The sequence below is a fragment of the Muntiacus reevesi genome, chromosome 3 (assembly GCF_963930625.1).
Source record: "Muntiacus reevesi chromosome 3, mMunRee1.1, whole genome shotgun sequence".
NCBI lineage: Eukaryota > Metazoa > Chordata > Mammalia > Artiodactyla > Cervidae > Muntiacus > Muntiacus reevesi.
Genome location: NC_089251.1, coordinates 94,640,719 through 94,659,593, shown reverse-complemented (window position 1 = coordinate 94,659,593; position 18,875 = coordinate 94,640,719). Strand labels below are relative to the sequence as shown.

Sequence of the window (18,875 nt, the reverse complement as noted above, 5' to 3'; positions counted from 1 at the left end):
TTGGTATATTTTGCCAAGTGTTGTCATCATTGGAGATTCAAATCTACAAGAGACCTTGTGGGTGTTTTTCTTTCAGAGAAATCCAGGAACACAAAACCCGAGATTGTGAGTCCAGCTAATGAGACAATGGAAGTGGTCCTGGGTAAGTGGGCTACAATTAGGATGTGCTGAAATCAATATTTTTTTGAACTAGAGAGTAAGAGAAACTGTACCTTTACTGCATACAAGCCAAGCTGGTTCCTGCATGTAGCTAAAATTAGAAAGTGGCACAATTTGCGTCTTGTTTCTTTGGATTTCTTGCCTCTTATGGCAAACACCTAGCCACGTCTCATTGACTCAGCGTTAGTTTTCTATGGACAGTTACTGTTCATGAAGACATCAGCCGAAAAACAAGTTCAGGGACTTCCTGGTGGTGCAGTAATTAAGACTTCCCCTGACGACACAAGGGGTGTGGGTTCGATCCCTGGGAGGGGAGCTAAGATCTCACCTGCCTCGTGGCCAAAGAACCAGAACATAATACAGAAGCAATATTATAACAAATTCAATAAAGACTTTAAAAATGCTCTACATCAAAAGAAAAAAAAATCTTAAAAAACAAACCAAGTTCAATAGGCCTAGGAATAAGAAATGGAATATATTTGGTACAGGATGGATTTCTTTTCCTGAGAGAGTTAAGCTTTTAGGTAGAAGAGTAAGACCCAGAAAATAAATTACTCTAGAGAATTATTTTTCCAAGATAATGATAATGTTTTATTTCAAGAATAAAGACATAATACTATAGGCATTCACATCTAAGCTGTGCAATACAGTAGCAACTAGGCATGTGTGGTTATGTACATAGCCACACTAAATTTAAATTAAGTAAATTTAGTTTAATTAAATATCAGTCCCTCAGTCAAGGGCTGACTATTTAGATGTGACTAGTGACTACGTATTAGACAGCACAACTAGAGAACGTTTTTGCCAACACTGAATGTTATTGGAAACCACTGGTCCCAACATAAAAACAGACTTTTCTTTTGTATCAGAGGATCAAAATTCAGGCTGGCATATAGAATTCTCTTCTGTAATGGTAACTGCATGAAGACAAAGAACAATTGTACAGAGATTGAAAGCTAAAATGTATGACCTCTGAATTCTATACTTGGCCAAGTTGTTCTTCATGTTGGAAGGTAATATACAGATATTCATAGATGTAAACAAAGATATGAAGACTTTAAATATTGGCCAGTAGACTTCAGAGCAGTGTTTTCAACCTTTTATTTCCCCCCTTTTCCTTCCCCTGTAGCACCTAACAGGACATTTTTTCCCAATCCTCTTTACTTTCTCAGATATTTAATGCCCAGATATGTACTCTGGCGCTTTAGAAGACTGCAGACCATTGCAATAGATAAGTTTTTTTGCTCTCCTTGCTAAGAAGCACATTTTTCCCTGTTGAGAAGGCATGCTCTGGGAATGTGTGTTTAAGAGCTCTCTCTAAAACCTATCTACAGATCTAAAAATAATAACTACATTCAGTTCAGTCTCAGTCATGTCCAACTCTTTGCGACCCCATGGATTGCAGCATGCCAGGCTTCACTGTTCATCACCAACTCCTAGAGCTTGCTCAAACTCATGTACATCGAATTGGTGATGCCATCCAACCATCTCATCCTCTGACTCCCTTTCTCCTCCCACCTACATTTGAAATAATTTAATACATCACATTGAGCAGAGGCCTGTTCACCATAGCATAAGGTTATGCTATAGTCAAGCTTTTATTTGATAAAATTTCACATTAATTACCAATAAAATGACTTAGAAAATTAGGAACTGAGGGACATTTTCTGCACTTGATGATGATGTCATTTACTGACTCAGTCATGTCCAACTCCTTTGGACCCCATGTCCATGGGATTTCCCAGTCAAGAATACTTGAGTGGGTTGCCATTTCCTTCTCCAGAGGATCTTCCTGACCCAGGGATCAAACCTGTGTCTCCTATTTGGCAGGCAGCTCCTTTACCACTGAGCCACCTAGGAAGCCCTCTGCACTTGATAAAGAACATGATTTCAAACCGGTCATCACCAGCATTTTTAAATGTGAAACACTGTAGTGTTAAGCCTTATACAGGTCTCGACCTTCTTATTGAAGTCAAGAGTGAGACTAAGATGCCCGTATGAACAGTTAACTGTTACTTGTAACAGTTACTATAACAGTTAACAATTACTTAACTTGTTACAGAAGTGCCCACTAAACGATCCAAGGCTTGCTGACTGTAGGGGAGAAAAGAACTTTCTGGTTTTCCGATTGTATAATTACATATCTATAAATTTCAAGAGAATTACTGTGGAAAGTTAGAATAATTATTGTATTAACTGGCCAGATATAAAATTAATATACTATAGTATATTAGACTTGCTTAGCAAAGACCAGCAAGTGAACATAACAGGAAAAGAGATCCTATTGCAACAGAGCTGTCTATAAAGTATCTTAGCAAAATCTTTAAAAAATATATTGGATTTATAAGGGAGAAAAAAGCCATCCAAACAAAAAAATCCCTCCAATCTCTGACTTATAAACCTCAAAAAATGGAGGGTAATATTTCAGAATATGTACAATGTTGATGAACAGGCATGTTCATTGGTATATCAATCATAATTAAAAATTAGGAAAGTATGTTTGCAATAGGAAAGGAGCTTGTCATAATGTGTCTCTATGATGGAATACTAAACCACTATGAAATAGCCTGTTTTGAAAGGCTGATCATGTGAGCCGAAATTCTCAATAATCAGAGTAGGTGATAATGCCCCATTTTAAAAGCTGCATAGTGCACAGAAAGGTAAGGAATAAGATACATGAAGTTACTAATCGTGGTAATCAGTGGTAGATGTAAGGGCAATTTCTTTTTCCTTGCTTATACTTTAAAATTTTTATTCAACAGTCATTTGTTAATCTAGATAGACCAGACTCCATTAATGTTATGATTTAAAAATACATTGCTTTGCAGGATCCTGGCTTCAATTGATCTGCAATGTTACTGGGCGGATAAGTAACTACGTCTACTGGAAGTGGAATGGGTCAATGATTAGTACATATACTCCTGTGCTAGAGGAAGACTTTATAATGTAAGTATGCCGAGAGTCAGTCATGCCCTAGACAAACTGTGGTATTAAATTCCAAGGGTAGCAAGGGTTGGCTTCTCTGGTGGCTTACTTATAAAGAATCTGCCTACAATGCAGAAGATGCAGGTTCAATCCTTGGGCTGAGAAGATATCCTGGAGGGGGAAGTAGCATCTCACTCCACTGTTCTTGCCTGGGAAGACGGGGAGCCTGGGGGGCTACAGTCCATGGGATCGTAAAGAGTTGGCTAAATAACAAAGCAAGAGTTAGTACCAAGGATTAGTGGTCATTGTGCTTAGTTGTTGTGACCCTGTGGACTGCACCCCACCAGGCTCCTCTGTTCATGGGATTTTCCAGGCAAAAATACTGGAGTGGTTTGCCATTTCCTTCTCCAAGTGGGTCTTTGATTGACCTTTGAGTTTTGCTAAGCTAAGTAAGATTCATAAGATCTTGTACAATACAGGTGGACTGCATGTTATTGTGGTACCAATTCCAGACCACTTGGAAGGCTTTCTCTTAAATTCAGTTAAAAATTGCAACATTCCAATGATGCAATCGTCCTGAATTTCCCTTCATGTCATTTCAAAGTAGTTTACAAAAGACTCGTGAAATGCAACCAAGAATTAAAGCACGCCCCTGCTCAAGTCTCTGATGGCTCCCTATTACTTCTCCAGGGAGAAACTCCCAACCCTTAGCATCACCTAGGAACCTTGCCCATCTGTCTCGATCTACTCTTGTTTCATATATTCTCTGTGCCCCATGTAGCCCAGAATGCCTGCACCCCCATTTTTCTTTTTGGAATCTGGTAATTTTAATTTGATTTCTTTCTGCTAGTAAGTGGTCCCAGAGCTATCAAATATCAGATCAATGTGCTGCTTACAGTCCTATTCTTACACGTATGCTTTAGGCTGGTGATTCTTACTGCTGCAGTTTATGCGACAAACAGACAAAACAGGTATATGTATTGTTTCTATAATTGATGCCATCTATACAATTTTACTTACTCTTTTGAACAGAGTGGAGAATCCTTTAAACAGAAGAAGGAGTACAGTCCTCGCACGGCTTAATATTTCAACAGTGGAAAGCAAATTTTTCCTGCATCCATTTACCTGTTTAGCCAAGAATACAGAAGGAATAAGCACAGCATATATACAACTAATACATCCAGGTAAACAACAGAGTCGTTTATTTGAAATGCAGTTTTGTTTTCCCATGGTGAGATATCATGACCCTCAGGTTTGCAATGCTATTTCCTCGGCCTACAATGCTTAGGTTCCTTTTAACCTGGGGACTTCCATTCCCTTTACGTCTCAGGTGAACTGTATCTTCTGTGAAGTCTTTCTGTCCTACTTTCCTTCCCTTAACGCATCTCTCTGTCCCAAAAGATAAGGTATTAGGTCCTCAGCTATGTATTTCCATATCTATCTTACTTAGTTTTCTTTACTTGATTGTAAGTTCTATGATAATGCAGACAATTGCTAATCATTCTATTTCCAGAGCTAGTTAGCAACTTAAGTCTGATTATCGGTTCAGTTCAGTCTCTCAGTTGTGTCCGACTCTTTTCGACCCCATGGACTGCAGCACGCCAGGCTTCGCTGTCCATCACCAACTCCCAAAGCTTACTCAAACTCATGTCCATACAGTCGGTGATGCCATTCAACCATCTCATCCTCTGTTGTCCCCTTCTCCTCCTGCCTTCAATCTTTCCCAGCATCAGGGTCTTTTCAAATGAGTCAGTTCTTTGCATCAGGTGGCCAAAGTACTGGAGTTTCAGCTTCAGCATCAGTCCTTCCAATGAATATTGAGGACTGATTTCCTTTAGGATTGACTGGTTGGATCTCCTTGCAGTCCAAGGGACTCTCAAGAATCTTCTCCAACACCACAGTTCAAAAGCATCAATTCTTTGGCACTCAGCTTTCTTTATAGTCCAACTCTCACATCCATACATGACCACTGGAAGAATCATAGCTTTGACTAGATGGACCTTTGTTGGCAAACAAATGTCTCTGCTTTTTAATATGCTGTCTAGGTTGGCCATAACTTTTTTTCCAAGGAGCGTCTTTTAATTTCATGGCTGCAGTCACCATCTGCCATGATTTTGGAGTCCAAAAAATTAAAGTCTCTCACTTTTTCCATTTTTTTCTGCATCTGTTTGCCAGGAAGTAATGGGACAGATGCCATGATCTTAGTTTTTTGAATGTTGAGTTTTAAGCCAACCTTTTCACTCTCCTCTTTCACTTTCATCAAGTGGCTCTTTAGTTCTTCACTTTCTGCCATAAGGGTGGTGTCATCTGCATATCTGAGGTTATTGATATTTCTCCCAGCAATCTTGATTCCAGCTTGTGCTTTATCCAGCCCGGCATTTTGCATGATGTACTCTGCATAGAAGTTGAATAAGCAGGGTGACAATATACAGCCTTGACATACTCCTTTCCTGATTTGGAACTAGTGTGTTGTTCTCTATCCTGTTCTAACTGTTGCTTCTTGACCTGCATCCTAATCATCCTAGGCGCCTAATGAATATTTTTAGGTAAACAACTCCATGATGGATGCACAGGGGAAGCTGAAATATCTACTTTCCAGAAAGGATGTCGGAAGTTAGTGGTTTTCATACATTGTATAATCAAACACAATATTGACAGTTTTTGTGTTCCATCTCATGGATTCATTTTTCTGTCTCATTTATTCTACTATTTACTCCTTCTAGTGTATTTTTCTTTGCAGTTATGGTATCCTTCTGCTCTGTTGGGTTGTTCTTTGTTAAAACTTCTTATAACTTCTCACTCTGTGCATCCACCCTTTTCCTGAGTAGAACTTTATGATCTTTATGATCAGTATACTGAACTCTTTCTCGGGTAGACTGCCTATCTCCACCTCAGTTAGTTGTTTTTCTAAGTGAAGGGTTTTATCTTGCCCCTTTGTCTGGAATGTACTCCTTTGCTGTTTCATTTTGTGTAGATTTCTATTGAATTTTTGTGTATATGGAAGGTTAGTTATGTTTCTTGACCTTGGAGAAGTGGCGTCTCTGGGGAACATTCTATTGTCCCATCAGTTCACCTCCCTGTCATCACCCGGGGGCCAGGGGCCATGGTTCCAGGGTAGGTCCTGACCTGCTTGTGTACTCCGCTCCACAGGCTGTGAGATGTGTCTGCCCTCTGGTGGGTGAGGCTGGTTTAGAGGCTTGTTCAGGCCTCCTGGTGTGTGGAGCTATGTCTTGGCCCTCCTGCAGGAAAACAGGGGCAGAACACTCTGACATCCATCACGGCAATATTGGACTTTCTTGGTGGCTCAGTAGTAAAGAATATGCCTGCAGTGCAGGAAAAGTGAATTTGATCCCTGGGTGGGGATGATCCCCCGGGGAAGGAAATGGCAACCCACTGCAGTATTCTTGCCTGGAGAATCCCATGGACAGAGGAACCTGGCAGACTACATAAAGTCCATGGGGTCACAGGAGTTGGACATGACTGAGAAATATTATTTCCACCACCACAGCAATATTATTTCTGATCCATCTTCTAGATAATGCAAATAAAAACAAAACCAAATGGGACCTAATTAAACTTAAAAGCTTTTGTACAACAAATGAAACTATAAACAAAATGAAAAGACAACGTATAGAATTAGAGCAAATATTTGTAAACAGTGTGACTGGAAAGGGATTAATCTCCAGTTATACAATTCAGTAACAACAAAAATCCAGTCAAAAAATGGGCAGAAGACCTAAGTAGGACATTTTTTTCAAAGAAGACATATAGATGGCCAACAGGCATATGGAAGAATGCTCAACATCAATAATTAATAGAGAAATGCAGATCAGAACTACAATAAAGTATCACTTCCCTCTGGTCAGAATGAAAGTGAAAGCCACTCAGTCGTGTCCAACTCTTTGCGACCCCCTGGACTATACATTCCGTGGAATTCTCCAGGCCAGAACCCTGGAGTGGGTAGCCATTCCCTCCTCCAGGGGATCTCAACTCCAGGGGATCTTCTTAACCCAGTGATCGTACCCAGGTCTCCTGCATTGCAGGCAGATTCTTTACCAACTGGTCCACAACGGAAGCCCAAGAATACTGGGGTGGGTAGCCTATCCCTTCTCCAGGGGATCTTCCTGACCCAGCAATCGAACCAGGGTCTCCTGCATTGCAAGTGGATTCTTTACCAGCTGAGCTATCAGGAAAGCCCCTGGTCAGAATGATCACCATCAAAACATCTACAAATAATAGATGCTAGAGGGGGTGTGGAGAGAGGAACGCTCCTATACTGTTGGTGAGAATGCAAGTTGGTACAGTCTCTATAATAGAGAACAATAGAGCAGTTCCTTGAAAAACTAAAAGTAGAGTTACTATATGATCCTACAATCCTGCTCCTGGGCCTATATTCAGAGAAAACTATACATGAAATGCAGAGTTCATAGAAGCATAATGGAAGCAACCTAAATGTCCATGGACAGATGAATGGATAAAGAGGATGTGGTATATATTTGTAATGAAATGTTACTCAGCCATAAAAAGAATTCCATTTGCAGCAATATGGACAGATCTAGAGATTTATCATACTAAATGAAGTAAGCCAGATAGAGAAAGGTATATATGATATCGCTTATATATGAAATCTAAAGAAAAAAAGATACAAATGAACTTGTTTACAAAACAGAAGCAGATTTACAGATATAGAAAACCTATAGTTACCAAAGGGCAGTGAAGTGAAAGTCGTTCAGTTGTATTTGACTCTTTGTGACTGCGTGGACTATACAGGCCATTGACTTCTCCTGGCCAGAATACTGGAGTGGGTAGCCTTTCCCTTCTCCATTGGCTCTTCCCAACCCAGGGATCGAACCAGGTCTCCCGCATTGCAGGCAGATTCTTTACCAACTGAGCTATCAGGGAAGCTCTACCAAAGGTGGGGGGGGGGGGGGGGGGACGGAAATTAGGTTAACATGTACACACTAATATATATAAAATAGATAACCAACAAGAACCTGCTGTATATAGTAAATACTATATGCTCAGTGTTTTGTAATAACCTATAAGGGAAAGAAAATCTGAAAAAGTGTATATGTTGTTTAGTTTCTAAATTGTATCCAGCTCTTTTGTGACCTCGTGGACTGTAGCCAGCGAGGCTCCTCTGGCTGTGGGGTCTTCCGAACTCAGGGATCAAACCTGCGTCTCCTACAGTGGCAGGCAAATTCTTTACCTCTGAGCCACCAGGGAAGCCTGGAAAAGTGTGTACATACACACATACATATAACTTAATCACTTTGCTGTACACCCAAAACAACATTATAAACCAATTATACTTCAATAAATAAAAATTTTAAAGTATGTGAAACATTTTAAGATAATTTATAGTTGAATTAAAATATTTATGAATGTGTACATGGAAAAAAAATCTAGAAGAACCTATGGACAAACTATTAGTAAATGAATTTAGCAAGATCACTAGTGAAAGTCACTCACTCATGTCTGACTCTTTGTGACCCCATGGACTGCAGCCAGCCAGGCTCCTCTACTACCTCTGGAATTCTCCAGGCAAGAATACTGGAGTGGGTTGCTATATATGTGTATATATAGTATTTCTATGTATATCTTTAAATACCAACAATGAAGAAATAGAACTTAAGTTTAAAAAAAAAGCATTTATAATAGCATCAAAACTATACTAAGTACATCAAATAAAGTACTAAGTACGTCAAACTAAGTACATCAAATACTTAGGAATAAATGCAGCAACAATTGATGCAAACTAAAAATAATTACTAAGATAAAGACCTAATAGATGGAGGGATAAATAATCATAGATTGAAAGACTCAGTATTATAAATATGCTGCTGCTGCTGCTAAGTCACTTCAGTTGTGTCTGATTCTGTGTGACCCCATAGACGGCAGCCCACCAGGCTCCCCCATCCCTGGGATTCTCCAGGCAAGATTCTCCCAGGTGGGATTCTCCACCCCACTGGAATGGGGTGCCATTGCCTTCTCCAGGGATAAATACGCTCAGTTCAGTTCAGTTCAGTTCAGTCACTCAGTCATGTCTGACTCTTTGTGACCCCATGAATCGCAGCACACAAGGCCTCCCTGTCCATCACCAACTCCCAGAGTTTACCCAAATTCATGCCCATCGAGTCAGTGATGCCATCCAGCCATCTCATCCTCTGTTGCCCCCTTCTCCTCCTGCCCCCAATCCCTCCCAGCATCAGGGTCTTTTCCAATGAGTCAACTCTTCGCATGAGGTGGCCAAAGTACTGGAGTTTCAGCTTCAGCATCAGTCCTTCCAATGAACACCCAGGACTGATCTCCTTTAGGATGGGCTGGTTGGATCTCCTTGTAGTCCAAGGGACTCTCAAGAGTCTTCTCCAACACCATAGTTCATAAACATCAATTTTTCGGCACTCAGCTTTCTTCACAATCCAACTCTCACATCCATACATGACCACTGGAAAAACCATAGCCTTGACCAGACGGACCTTTGTTGGCAAAGTAATGTCTCTGCTTTTTAATATGCTATCTAGGTTCGTCATAACTTTCCTTCCAAGGAGTAAGCGTCTTTTAATTTCATGGCTGCAGTCACCATCTGCAGTGATTTTGGAGCCCAAAAAGATAAAGTCTGACACTGTTTCCACTGTCTCCCCATCTATTTCCCATGAGGTGATGGGACCGGATGCCATGATCTTAGTTTTCTGAATGTTAAGCTTTAAGCCAACTTTTTCACTGTCCTCTTTCACTTTCATCAAGAGGCTTTTTAGTTCCTCTTCACTCTCTGCCATAAGGGTGGTGTCATCTGCATATCTGAGGTTATTTATATTTCTCCCGGCAGTCTTGACTTCAGCTTGTGCTTCTTCCAGCCCAGCGTTTCTCATGATGTACTCTGCATATAAGTTAAATAAGCAGGGTGACAACATACAGCCTTGATGTACTCCTTTTCCTATTTGGAACCAGTCTGTTGTTCCATGTCCAGTTCTAACTGTTGTTTCCTGACCTGCATAGAGGTTTCTCAAGAGGCAGGTCAGGTGGTCTGGTATTCCCATCTCTTTCAGAATAAATATGCTAGTTCCCCTCAAATTAATCTGTACATCGAAACCAGTTCCAATCAAAATCTCAGCAGTATTTGTGCAGGTGTGGGTGTGTGTTTGTGTGGGCATGTTCTTGTGGGTGTGTTTATTCTAAAAGTCATATTAGAAATGTCAAGGGCCCAGAATAGTTAAGGTGGTCTTGAATAAAAACAGTCTGGAAGATTTACACTTCAGATAAGATGATCTTGTACAAAGCTACAGCTGGGGACTTCCCTGGTGGTCCAGTGGTTAAGAATCAGCCTTGCAATGCAGGGGACATGGGTTGGATCATGGTTGGGGAACCAAGATCCCACATGCTGTGGAGCAACCAAACCCGAGCACCGCAACTAGAGAGCCTGTGTGCTGCAACTCAGACCCGACACAGCCCGATAAATAAATAAATACTTTAAAAAGCTACAGTAATTGAGTATAAATGTGAACTATCAGTTGGGTATCGGACATTAGTCTACCTTGATTTCCACTTCATACCCAGTTCAACTGCAGGTGGGTCAGTGACCTAAGCTGGAAAATCAAAATAACCAAGCTTTAGATTCTCATTCCTGGTGGTCTCTTTGGCCCCTGATGTTGAGAAGGCTCTTTCTTCTTTCTCCGCCCTCCTCCCCCGTGCCTCTCCACCAGACTCCTCCACGGCCATCAGCTGACCGACTAGCCTGTGGAGCTGGGAGAATGTGGAGTGTGAAACACTGTCAGGTGGTCCTAACCTCTTCTTTCCTTTCCGCTACTCTGCCGCTTTCTCCACCCGCCTCTTCTTCTGTAGAACGTTTGTAGGCTTCTGAGTGACTTTGACTTTACTCATATTCCTATGAAGTGCTCTATCTTATGGTCTTTGGTGTTTTTTCTATGTTATTGAATACTACGTAAGTGGAAATTAAATACAGTGCACCTTAGTTTTATACAGTCTACGTCCTCAGTGCCTTTGTAGATTAGTATCCATTAATAGGGGCTTCGCTGGTGGCTCAGTGGTAAAAAATCCGCCTGTAAATGTAACAGGCGCAGATTCATTCCCTGGGTTGGGAAGATCCCCTGGAGAAGGAAATGGTAACCCACTCCAGTGTTCTTACCTGGGAAATCCCATGGACAGAGGAGACTACCAGGCTATAGTCCATGGGGTTGCAAAGGAGTCAGACATGACTTAGCGACTAAACAACAACAGTGACCCATTAATAAGATATGGTAATGAATGAGTTAATACTGTCTGGAATTTGGGCTTACAGGCGATCCCAAATATGGTTTCCTGTGATGGTGATGGTTAATTTGCTGTGCTCAGTTTTAAGTCCTTTGAGTTCTAATGTGTTTTTTCCTCTTCTCTGCTGTAGTTCCTGATTTCCAGAAGCCCACAGTTGGTATATTCGTCATGTTAACATTGGTAATTACATGCTCTCTCTGCATCTACAAAGTCTTCAAGGTTGACATCGTGCTTTGGTACAGAGATTCCTTCTATGATTTCCTCCCCAAAAAAGGTACAATTTTGTATTCTATGCAGTATTTTCCTGAGAGAGTGGGGATAGTTAAGAGGGTTTTTATTCAAATTTTAAAATGAAATGTGGTCCATACAAAATAATGTAATTATACATAATTATAGTTTCATGACTGAATAGACTGAATAGTATTAATATTTTCTAACTTACTGCTCTGGTGTTCATAATGGTGGGATAGCCTGGCATTTAGAGCATCTGCTTGTAAATCCAGTTATTCAGAAGCCATGGTGAAGACTTGCTCTGTGCTAGGTAGCACAGCGATCACCCCATTATCTGCCATAAAATGAAAGAAATGACTCAGTTTCCATGCACCAGGGAAGCATTCTCTATTTTGTTTAAACCTCAGAGAAAACTACTACTCCACTAATATATGGGCTTTGCTGGTGACTGAGTGGTATAGAATCTGCCTGCCAATGCAGGAGAAATGGGTTCGATACTTGGGTTCGGAAAATCCCCTGGAGAAGAAAATGGCAACCCACTCTTGTGTTCTTGCCTGGAGAATTCCAAGGACAAAGGAGTCTGGTGGGCTACAGTCCATGGGGTCACAAAAAGAGTCAGACACAACTTAGTGACTAAACAACAACACTAATACGTAAAAGGAAGAGCGGATAGAATTCAGGACTGAGACATTTGAGTAGGATGAGAACAAGGGAATGAAGATAGTTTCATACTAGGCAGGTAAAGAATCTTTCCTTATGGGGGACCATTGAATAATATAAGAACTTTGTAGTGAAACACAATAAAAAGAAACTTGTCAGAGATGAACACTTTAAAAAGACATGATACTCTTTGGTATTGTTGCTGCGAACCATTGCACACAAAGTTAGCAATTCACTATGAAATGCATGTTTGTGATATTGACTTTACCAAATCTCATTTTTTCTTTTGGTTCTAAATCTATTGCATTTTCTCTTTTAGTTTCAGATGGAAAGACGTATGATGCGTACATACTATGTCCAAAGACCCCTGGGGAAGGGCCCGCCTGTAACACAGATATTTTTGTGTTTAAAGTCATGCCTGAGGTCTTGGAAAAACAGTGTGGCTATAAGCTGTTCATCTGTGGCCGGGATGACTACGTTGGGGAAAGTATGTATGCAGTGGAAAGAAGCAACATCTTGTATAACTAATTGAATTAGTAAAGTTGGGTTTCCTGTTTCTGGAAGACTGCAGCCTGGGTGTACATACTTTACAACTTGAAGAGCCTCTTAAGTGGGACTTCCCTGCTGGCTCAGCGTTAAAGAACCTGCCTGCCAATGCAGGAGATGCGCGTTCAATCACTGGGTCAGGAAGATCCCCTGGAGGAGAAAATGGCAAGCCTTTCTAGTATTCTTACCTGGGGAATCCCATGGACAGAGGAGCCTGGTGGGCTTCAGTCCAAAGGGTCAAAAAGAGTCAGATACGACCGAGAGACCAAACAAGAACACACAGTGGCACATGATGATTTCATACTAAATGCAAAGTGTTTACTTTTCTCATACTCTATTGGGGCAAAAATTAACTAGATTTTATTTCGTTTTGCAGAACTTAACTAGTTAGGTCTAGTAGTTACTTTACAGCTGATGGTAAAATAGAAGTGATATAGATCCAGTGGTTTAACAAGGAAGTTTATAACATTTATTCTTAGAGTACTCCTACGCCTACAGGAAATACTCACCTTTTGTGGGTCAGTGTTTGAGCTCTTCAGTAAAATGAGAAACTCCTTCAATTTTAAGGCAAGAAGAAACAGTATTGGGAGATATAGGTGATGGGGTGGGAAGAGCCTCGAGGGGTCTTGGTTCTCGGGGGAAGGATTATAAATTGAAAGTTTACTTACTATGCTGTGTCTCATGTTTTTCAGGCATTGTTGAGGTTGTTAATGAAAATGTAAAGAAAAGCAGAAGACTGATAATCATTTTGGTCCCAGAAACATCAGGATTCAGCTGGCTGGGGAATTCATCTGAAGAGCAGGTGGCCATGTACAATGCTCTCATTCAGGAAGGAATTAAAGTCGTCCTACTGGAGTTGGAGAAAATCCCAGACTATGAGAAAATGCCAGAATCCATTAAATTCATTAAGCAGAAACAGGGGGTCATACGCTGGTCAGGGGACTTTAGAGAGGGGTCGCAGTCCATGAACTCGAGATTCTGGAAGAAGGTCAGGTACCATATGCCAGTCCAGCGGCAGCGGCCTTTCTCCAAGCACCAGCTGCCGTCCCCGGCCACTCTGCTGGACTCTAAGGAGAAACGACCCATGGCGGTCCACGTGCCTCTCGGGTAGTGGAGAAGCTTGGCCACGAGTTCCTTGGTGACTCCTGTCTTCGGGCACTGCAGGCTGGGCCTCACTGAGTTGCAGTCATCCTACACACCTGTTTAGTCCCTTATCCCCGAGGTCACCTGGGACCGGATTAAGGGAGCAGGATGTGGCGACAGTTGCTCTGTGGCCAGGGCAACTCCAGGCAGAGGGCTTGGGAAGTCCTTTTTAACAAGGCGCTGGATGCCCTGTCTGAATGTTTGAACTGCTGAGAAAAGGCGCTGGGCAGCAAACCAGAGGAATGAACATGCAGGTAATATTCACCATCTATAGACAGATTTAGGATGTCTCCCAGGGTCCGAGGGCAGGGCTGTGGCCCAGTCTGGGGACAGCAGGCCCTCGAGAGGTTCTCCTGGGCACTGCTACAGGCAGACCGAGACCTGTACTTCCCAGAGGATGTAGAAGCATTCTTGGAGAACTTTCCATCTGCCTTGCATTTCCCATACCTCTCGACAGACAGCTGACAGTCACTTTCCAAAGATGGAATTTCATTTCATGGAACCTTTAAAACTGTCATTTCAATGAGCAAAGGAGTTCCCCCGACTCTTAAGGGTTTGAAATAACCTTGACTTTCTGCAGGAGAGAGAGAATTTTGAGAGGAAGAATAGCAGAGAATGGATCCACCTCTTAAATGCCTTCCCCCTGCAGTCACCACTTGGTTCCACCTTATTCTTCTGCCTTTTCCTGAACTCATCACTTCTCTGGAAGGTCCACTTCCAAGTCACCTCCTCCTTACACTCTGTCACACACATGACCTACAGATGAAACATCTTTCTACGATGCCCAGATCTTAAAATGCTCTTACTAGACTGCCTCCATGGGCTCCTCCTGGGTCAGGAGCGAAAGCCCACTTCCTCCCACAAGCATCTTCGCACTGCCCTACGCAGCTCGACACCCCTCAGCCCTGCTCTGCACACCCCAAGATTTTTCACCTTCACACCTGTCCCCAGCCTTCCTCCTCCATCTCCGCCTCTCCTTCCCGTCTCCTCTGACCAGAAATGCTCTCCACATTTTCTCTAGCTGACCCAGATTTTACTAATACTCAAGATTTACTCCAAGTCCCTTGCCCCAAGAAACTGCCCTCAGCAGTTGTTCTGTTTCTGTCAGTCTGATTGTACTTAGGCTGTCTCTTTGCGGGAAGTTGCTTCTGTCTCCAGCTCCCAGCCTTGTTCTCTGCAGAAAAGGCAAGGGTGTCTCTTTGTTGGCAATGCCTTAAGAAGAAGTTTGCACACATTGTGTAGACTGGTGTAGTGCTTTCCTGTTTAAAAATGTTCACAGGTTATCTTATTTTTTGAAAACCTCTGTTAAATTTCCCTTTAACCTCTTCCTTTGAAGTCTTTCCCATTAATTAGATTTTACTGCATAATCTGATGGGAATTTTTCTTCTTGGTCAGTGTGAGTGTTTAAGGAAAGTTTGCAAGTATAGTGAAGTATTCCATTTCCAGTTGTTAAAACTGGTTTAGCGGAATTTTTATTTTCACCCTTCTGCCTCTATTTGTAGTAAAAGAGGGTATTGAGCCATTTTTTAATGAGTTTTTTGATAAATTATATTTGTACTGGTTAATGATTTAAAAAAAAACTTGTTTGTATAATTCTGCAGCAGATACCAAATATTTTTATATAGAAAGACACCAGATTCATGTACAGCATGTATCATTGATCAATGGACTGTACTTATTTTCCAATAAAATTGTCAAAACCTGGTATTGATTGTTCTCCTTCAAATCTGTTTCTTGACCAGCTCTCTTCCGAGTTTACCTGCGTGCTTCCAGGTTGGGTGGAGAGTGAGGACACCTTCTTCCTAGGGAGGTCAGAGGTCATTAGTTGAGGGCTGACTCCCCTTTGTAGCCTCAGCTGCACTCTGTCTGTTTGCTTGCTCCTAAAATAGAAATATGAGTCTTATTAACTTATTACCAGTCCAACAACTCATAAGGGCAACATCTGTATAGACTTTTACATCTTTTTTTGCTTTCTACAAAAAACTATATTGGAGCATAACCAATTAACAATGTTATAGTTTCAAGTGGACAGCAAAGGGACTCAGCCGCACACACATGTATCCATCTCCCCCAAACCCCCTCCCACCCAGGCTGCCACACGACATTGAGCAGAGTGCCCCATGTTCTGCAGTAGGTCCTTGCTGGTGACCCATCTTAAACATAGCGGTGTGTACCTGTCCATCCCAAACTCCCTAACTTCCCCCACCATACATTTGTTCTGTAAGTCTGAGTCTGTTTCTGTTCTGTAATTAACTTCATTTGTATCATTTCTTTTTAGGCTCCACATGTAAGGTATGTCATAACATATCTGTCTTTGTCTGACTTACTTCACACGGTATGACACTCTCTAGGTGCATCCACGTTACTACAAACGGCATTATTTCATTCTTTTTAATGACTGAGTACTAGTCCATTGTATATATGGACCACATTTTTTTTATCCATTTCTCTTAGACTTTTACATCTCACAAAAGTTTTATTTTTCTCCTTTGACCCAGGAGCCTAACAAAACCAACAGATTGCATATCCAAATGCGAGCTCTAACGTTCGCAAACTCTCAGGATCAGGGCGCCCTTCTCAGCTGGTCGGTGCCTCTTTCTTCTTACCTTGTAGCTGCTCTAACAAGCAGATGGTGCTGTGAGTACCCGAGAAGGGCAGAGGTGGCCGGTCACCTTAAAGTCCATAGGGTCAAGCAGATGGTGTCCTCAGAGGATGTCTTTAGTAATTCTGTGAATCAACTTGGTTTCTCCAGTCATATTGAAATCTGCAGATAGAACGGATAGAGAACCATACAACTGGTGATTGAACCTAAGGGAGGAGGCAAAGCGACGTAAAAGTAAGGACAGAGTAGAGAAAGTCAGGTGAAGCCGTGATGTATGCAGACCAGAAACCTGGCTCACCCCCGTCCCAGGTGTTTCTGAGTGGCTCAGGGTCAATGACTGTGTCCCTAGGACCCTCTGCCAGCCCCAAAATTTATAGGATGTTTAGTGTTCTAAAGAAAGAAGGGGATTAGTTTAACACATTCCTGAGGGATTTTTCAACAAAAATTAAAAATACAAGAACTTAGGAAAATCGGGTAGTCAGCTATCCAGAAAACTTGCCTAAACAGACTATCTCAGTGGAAGGATTCAGAGAGATTTCACCATATTTTGGTGATTTTTTTTTTTTTTTTACCAGTTAATATATTTTTAGCAAACAGAATAAAACAATCAGTGCTAAGAGCAATTGTCTTTTATTTTTTGTCATGAGAATTTATATTCTTCTCTTTACCAGGTAAACTTTCCTCAGAATAGCCTTTTCTTTCTTTTTTTTTTTTTTTGTCTCTGGAATTATTTCTCACTAGTGGTGCTACCTAGTTGGAAAGAGACCTGAGTATAAGTTTCTGCACTGTCACAGTTTTGAAACTTGTACACAGCACAAGGTTGTTTTGACCTTTCATGCCAAGAAGAAAGTGATATGATGTATTTAAAGTGTGCAGTGCAGTGCATGCACACTCAGTTGTGTTCAACTCTTTGTGACCCCATGGACTATAGCCCACCAGGTTCATCTGTCCATGGGATTTTCCCAGCAAGACTACTGGAGTGGGTTGCCATTTCTTTCTCCAGGGCATCTTCCCAACCCAGGGATCGAGCCCTTGTCTCCTGCCTCAGCAAGCAGATTCTTTACCACTGAGCTACCTGGGAAGTCCATATTTAAAGTAATAAAAGGGAAAAACCTACAACCAAGAATACTCAACCCAGTCAAGTTCTCCTGACTTAAAGGAGAAATCAAAAGCTTTACAGAGAAGCAAAAGCTAAAGGATTCAGCACCACCACAACAAATGCTAAAGGAATTTCTGTAGGAGGAATAGAAAAGGCACAACTAGAAATAAGACAGGAAAGTGGAAGCTCATAGGTCAAGGCAAACAGTAAAGGTAGAAAATCATCCACACCACATATGATCTCAAAGCTAGCAATCCTGAGAAGAGGAGATCACAAATGTAGGATAGTGGAAACACAGACCGGCAACTTAAAAAATCTTATCTATATAGACTGCTACATAAAAACCACAAGTTAACCAAAACCCCCAAATCTACAGTAGATAAGTGCATAAAAAGGAAGCCAATGTAACATCAAAGAAAGTCATCAAATTACAAGAGAACAGAGGAGGAAGGTGAATTCTACCAAATGTGTGTGTGTGTGCTCAGTTGTGTCTGACTCTTTTGCAATCCCATGCACTGTAGCCCGCCAAGCTCCTCTGTTCATGGAACTCTCCAGGTAAGAATACTGGAGTGGACTGCCATTGCCTCTTCCAGGGGATCCTCCTGACCATGGATCAAACCCATGTCTCGGCTCCCGCATTAGCAGGTGGATTCTTTACCACTAGCGCCACCTGGAAAACCCCCTATCCTTCCGAAACTTTTCCAAAATATTGCAGAGGAAGAACACATTCAAACACATTCTATGAGGTCACCATCACCCTGATACCAAAACAAGACAGAGATACCAAAAGAAAAGAAAATTACAGGCCAATACTACAAAATTACAGGCCAGCATCATTAATGAATGTAGACGGGAACATTGTCAACAAAATACAAGCAAAATGAATCTAACAGTCCATTAAAAGTCCATCCACCATGATTTAGTGGCATTTATCACAGGAATGTGAGGATTTTTTAATATCTGCAAATCAACCAGTGATACACCACATTAACAAACTGCAGAATAAAAAATATATGATTATCTCATAGATGTCGAAGAAGTTTCTGACAAAACTTAACTTCTATTTTTGATAAAAATTCTCCAGAGAGTGGGCATAGAGGAAACCTTCCTCAACATAGTAAACGTCATATATGACAAACAGACAGCAAACGTCATACTCAATGATGAAAAGCCAAAAGCACTTCTTCCAAGATCAGGAACAAGACAAGGATGCCCATTCTCTCCACTTTCATTCAACAA

General features: G+C 41.4%; 1 protein-coding gene across 3 annotated transcripts in view; it reads left to right on the top strand.

Annotated features, from left to right (window-relative positions):
- The window catches only part of IL1R1 (interleukin 1 receptor type 1), an 82,505-nt gene extending 66,871 nt beyond the window's left edge, over positions 1 to 15,634 (top strand). For all 3 annotated transcript variants that reach the window (XM_065929663.1, XM_065929664.1, XM_065929662.1), the window contains exons 8-13: positions 77 to 142; positions 2,988 to 3,105; positions 4,117 to 4,268; positions 11,486 to 11,629; positions 12,566 to 12,733; positions 13,485 to 15,634. In XM_065929663.1, coding sequence (XP_065785735.1) covers positions 77 to 142; positions 2,988 to 3,105; positions 4,117 to 4,268; positions 11,486 to 11,629; positions 12,566 to 12,733; positions 13,485 to 13,903 — 1,067 coding nt within the window. In that variant the 3' untranslated portion in view covers positions 13,904 to 15,634. The remainder of the gene's footprint in view (positions 1 to 76; positions 143 to 2,987; positions 3,106 to 4,116; positions 4,269 to 11,485; positions 11,630 to 12,565; positions 12,734 to 13,484) is intronic.
- Positions 15,635 to 18,875: the final 3,241 nt, after the last annotated feature.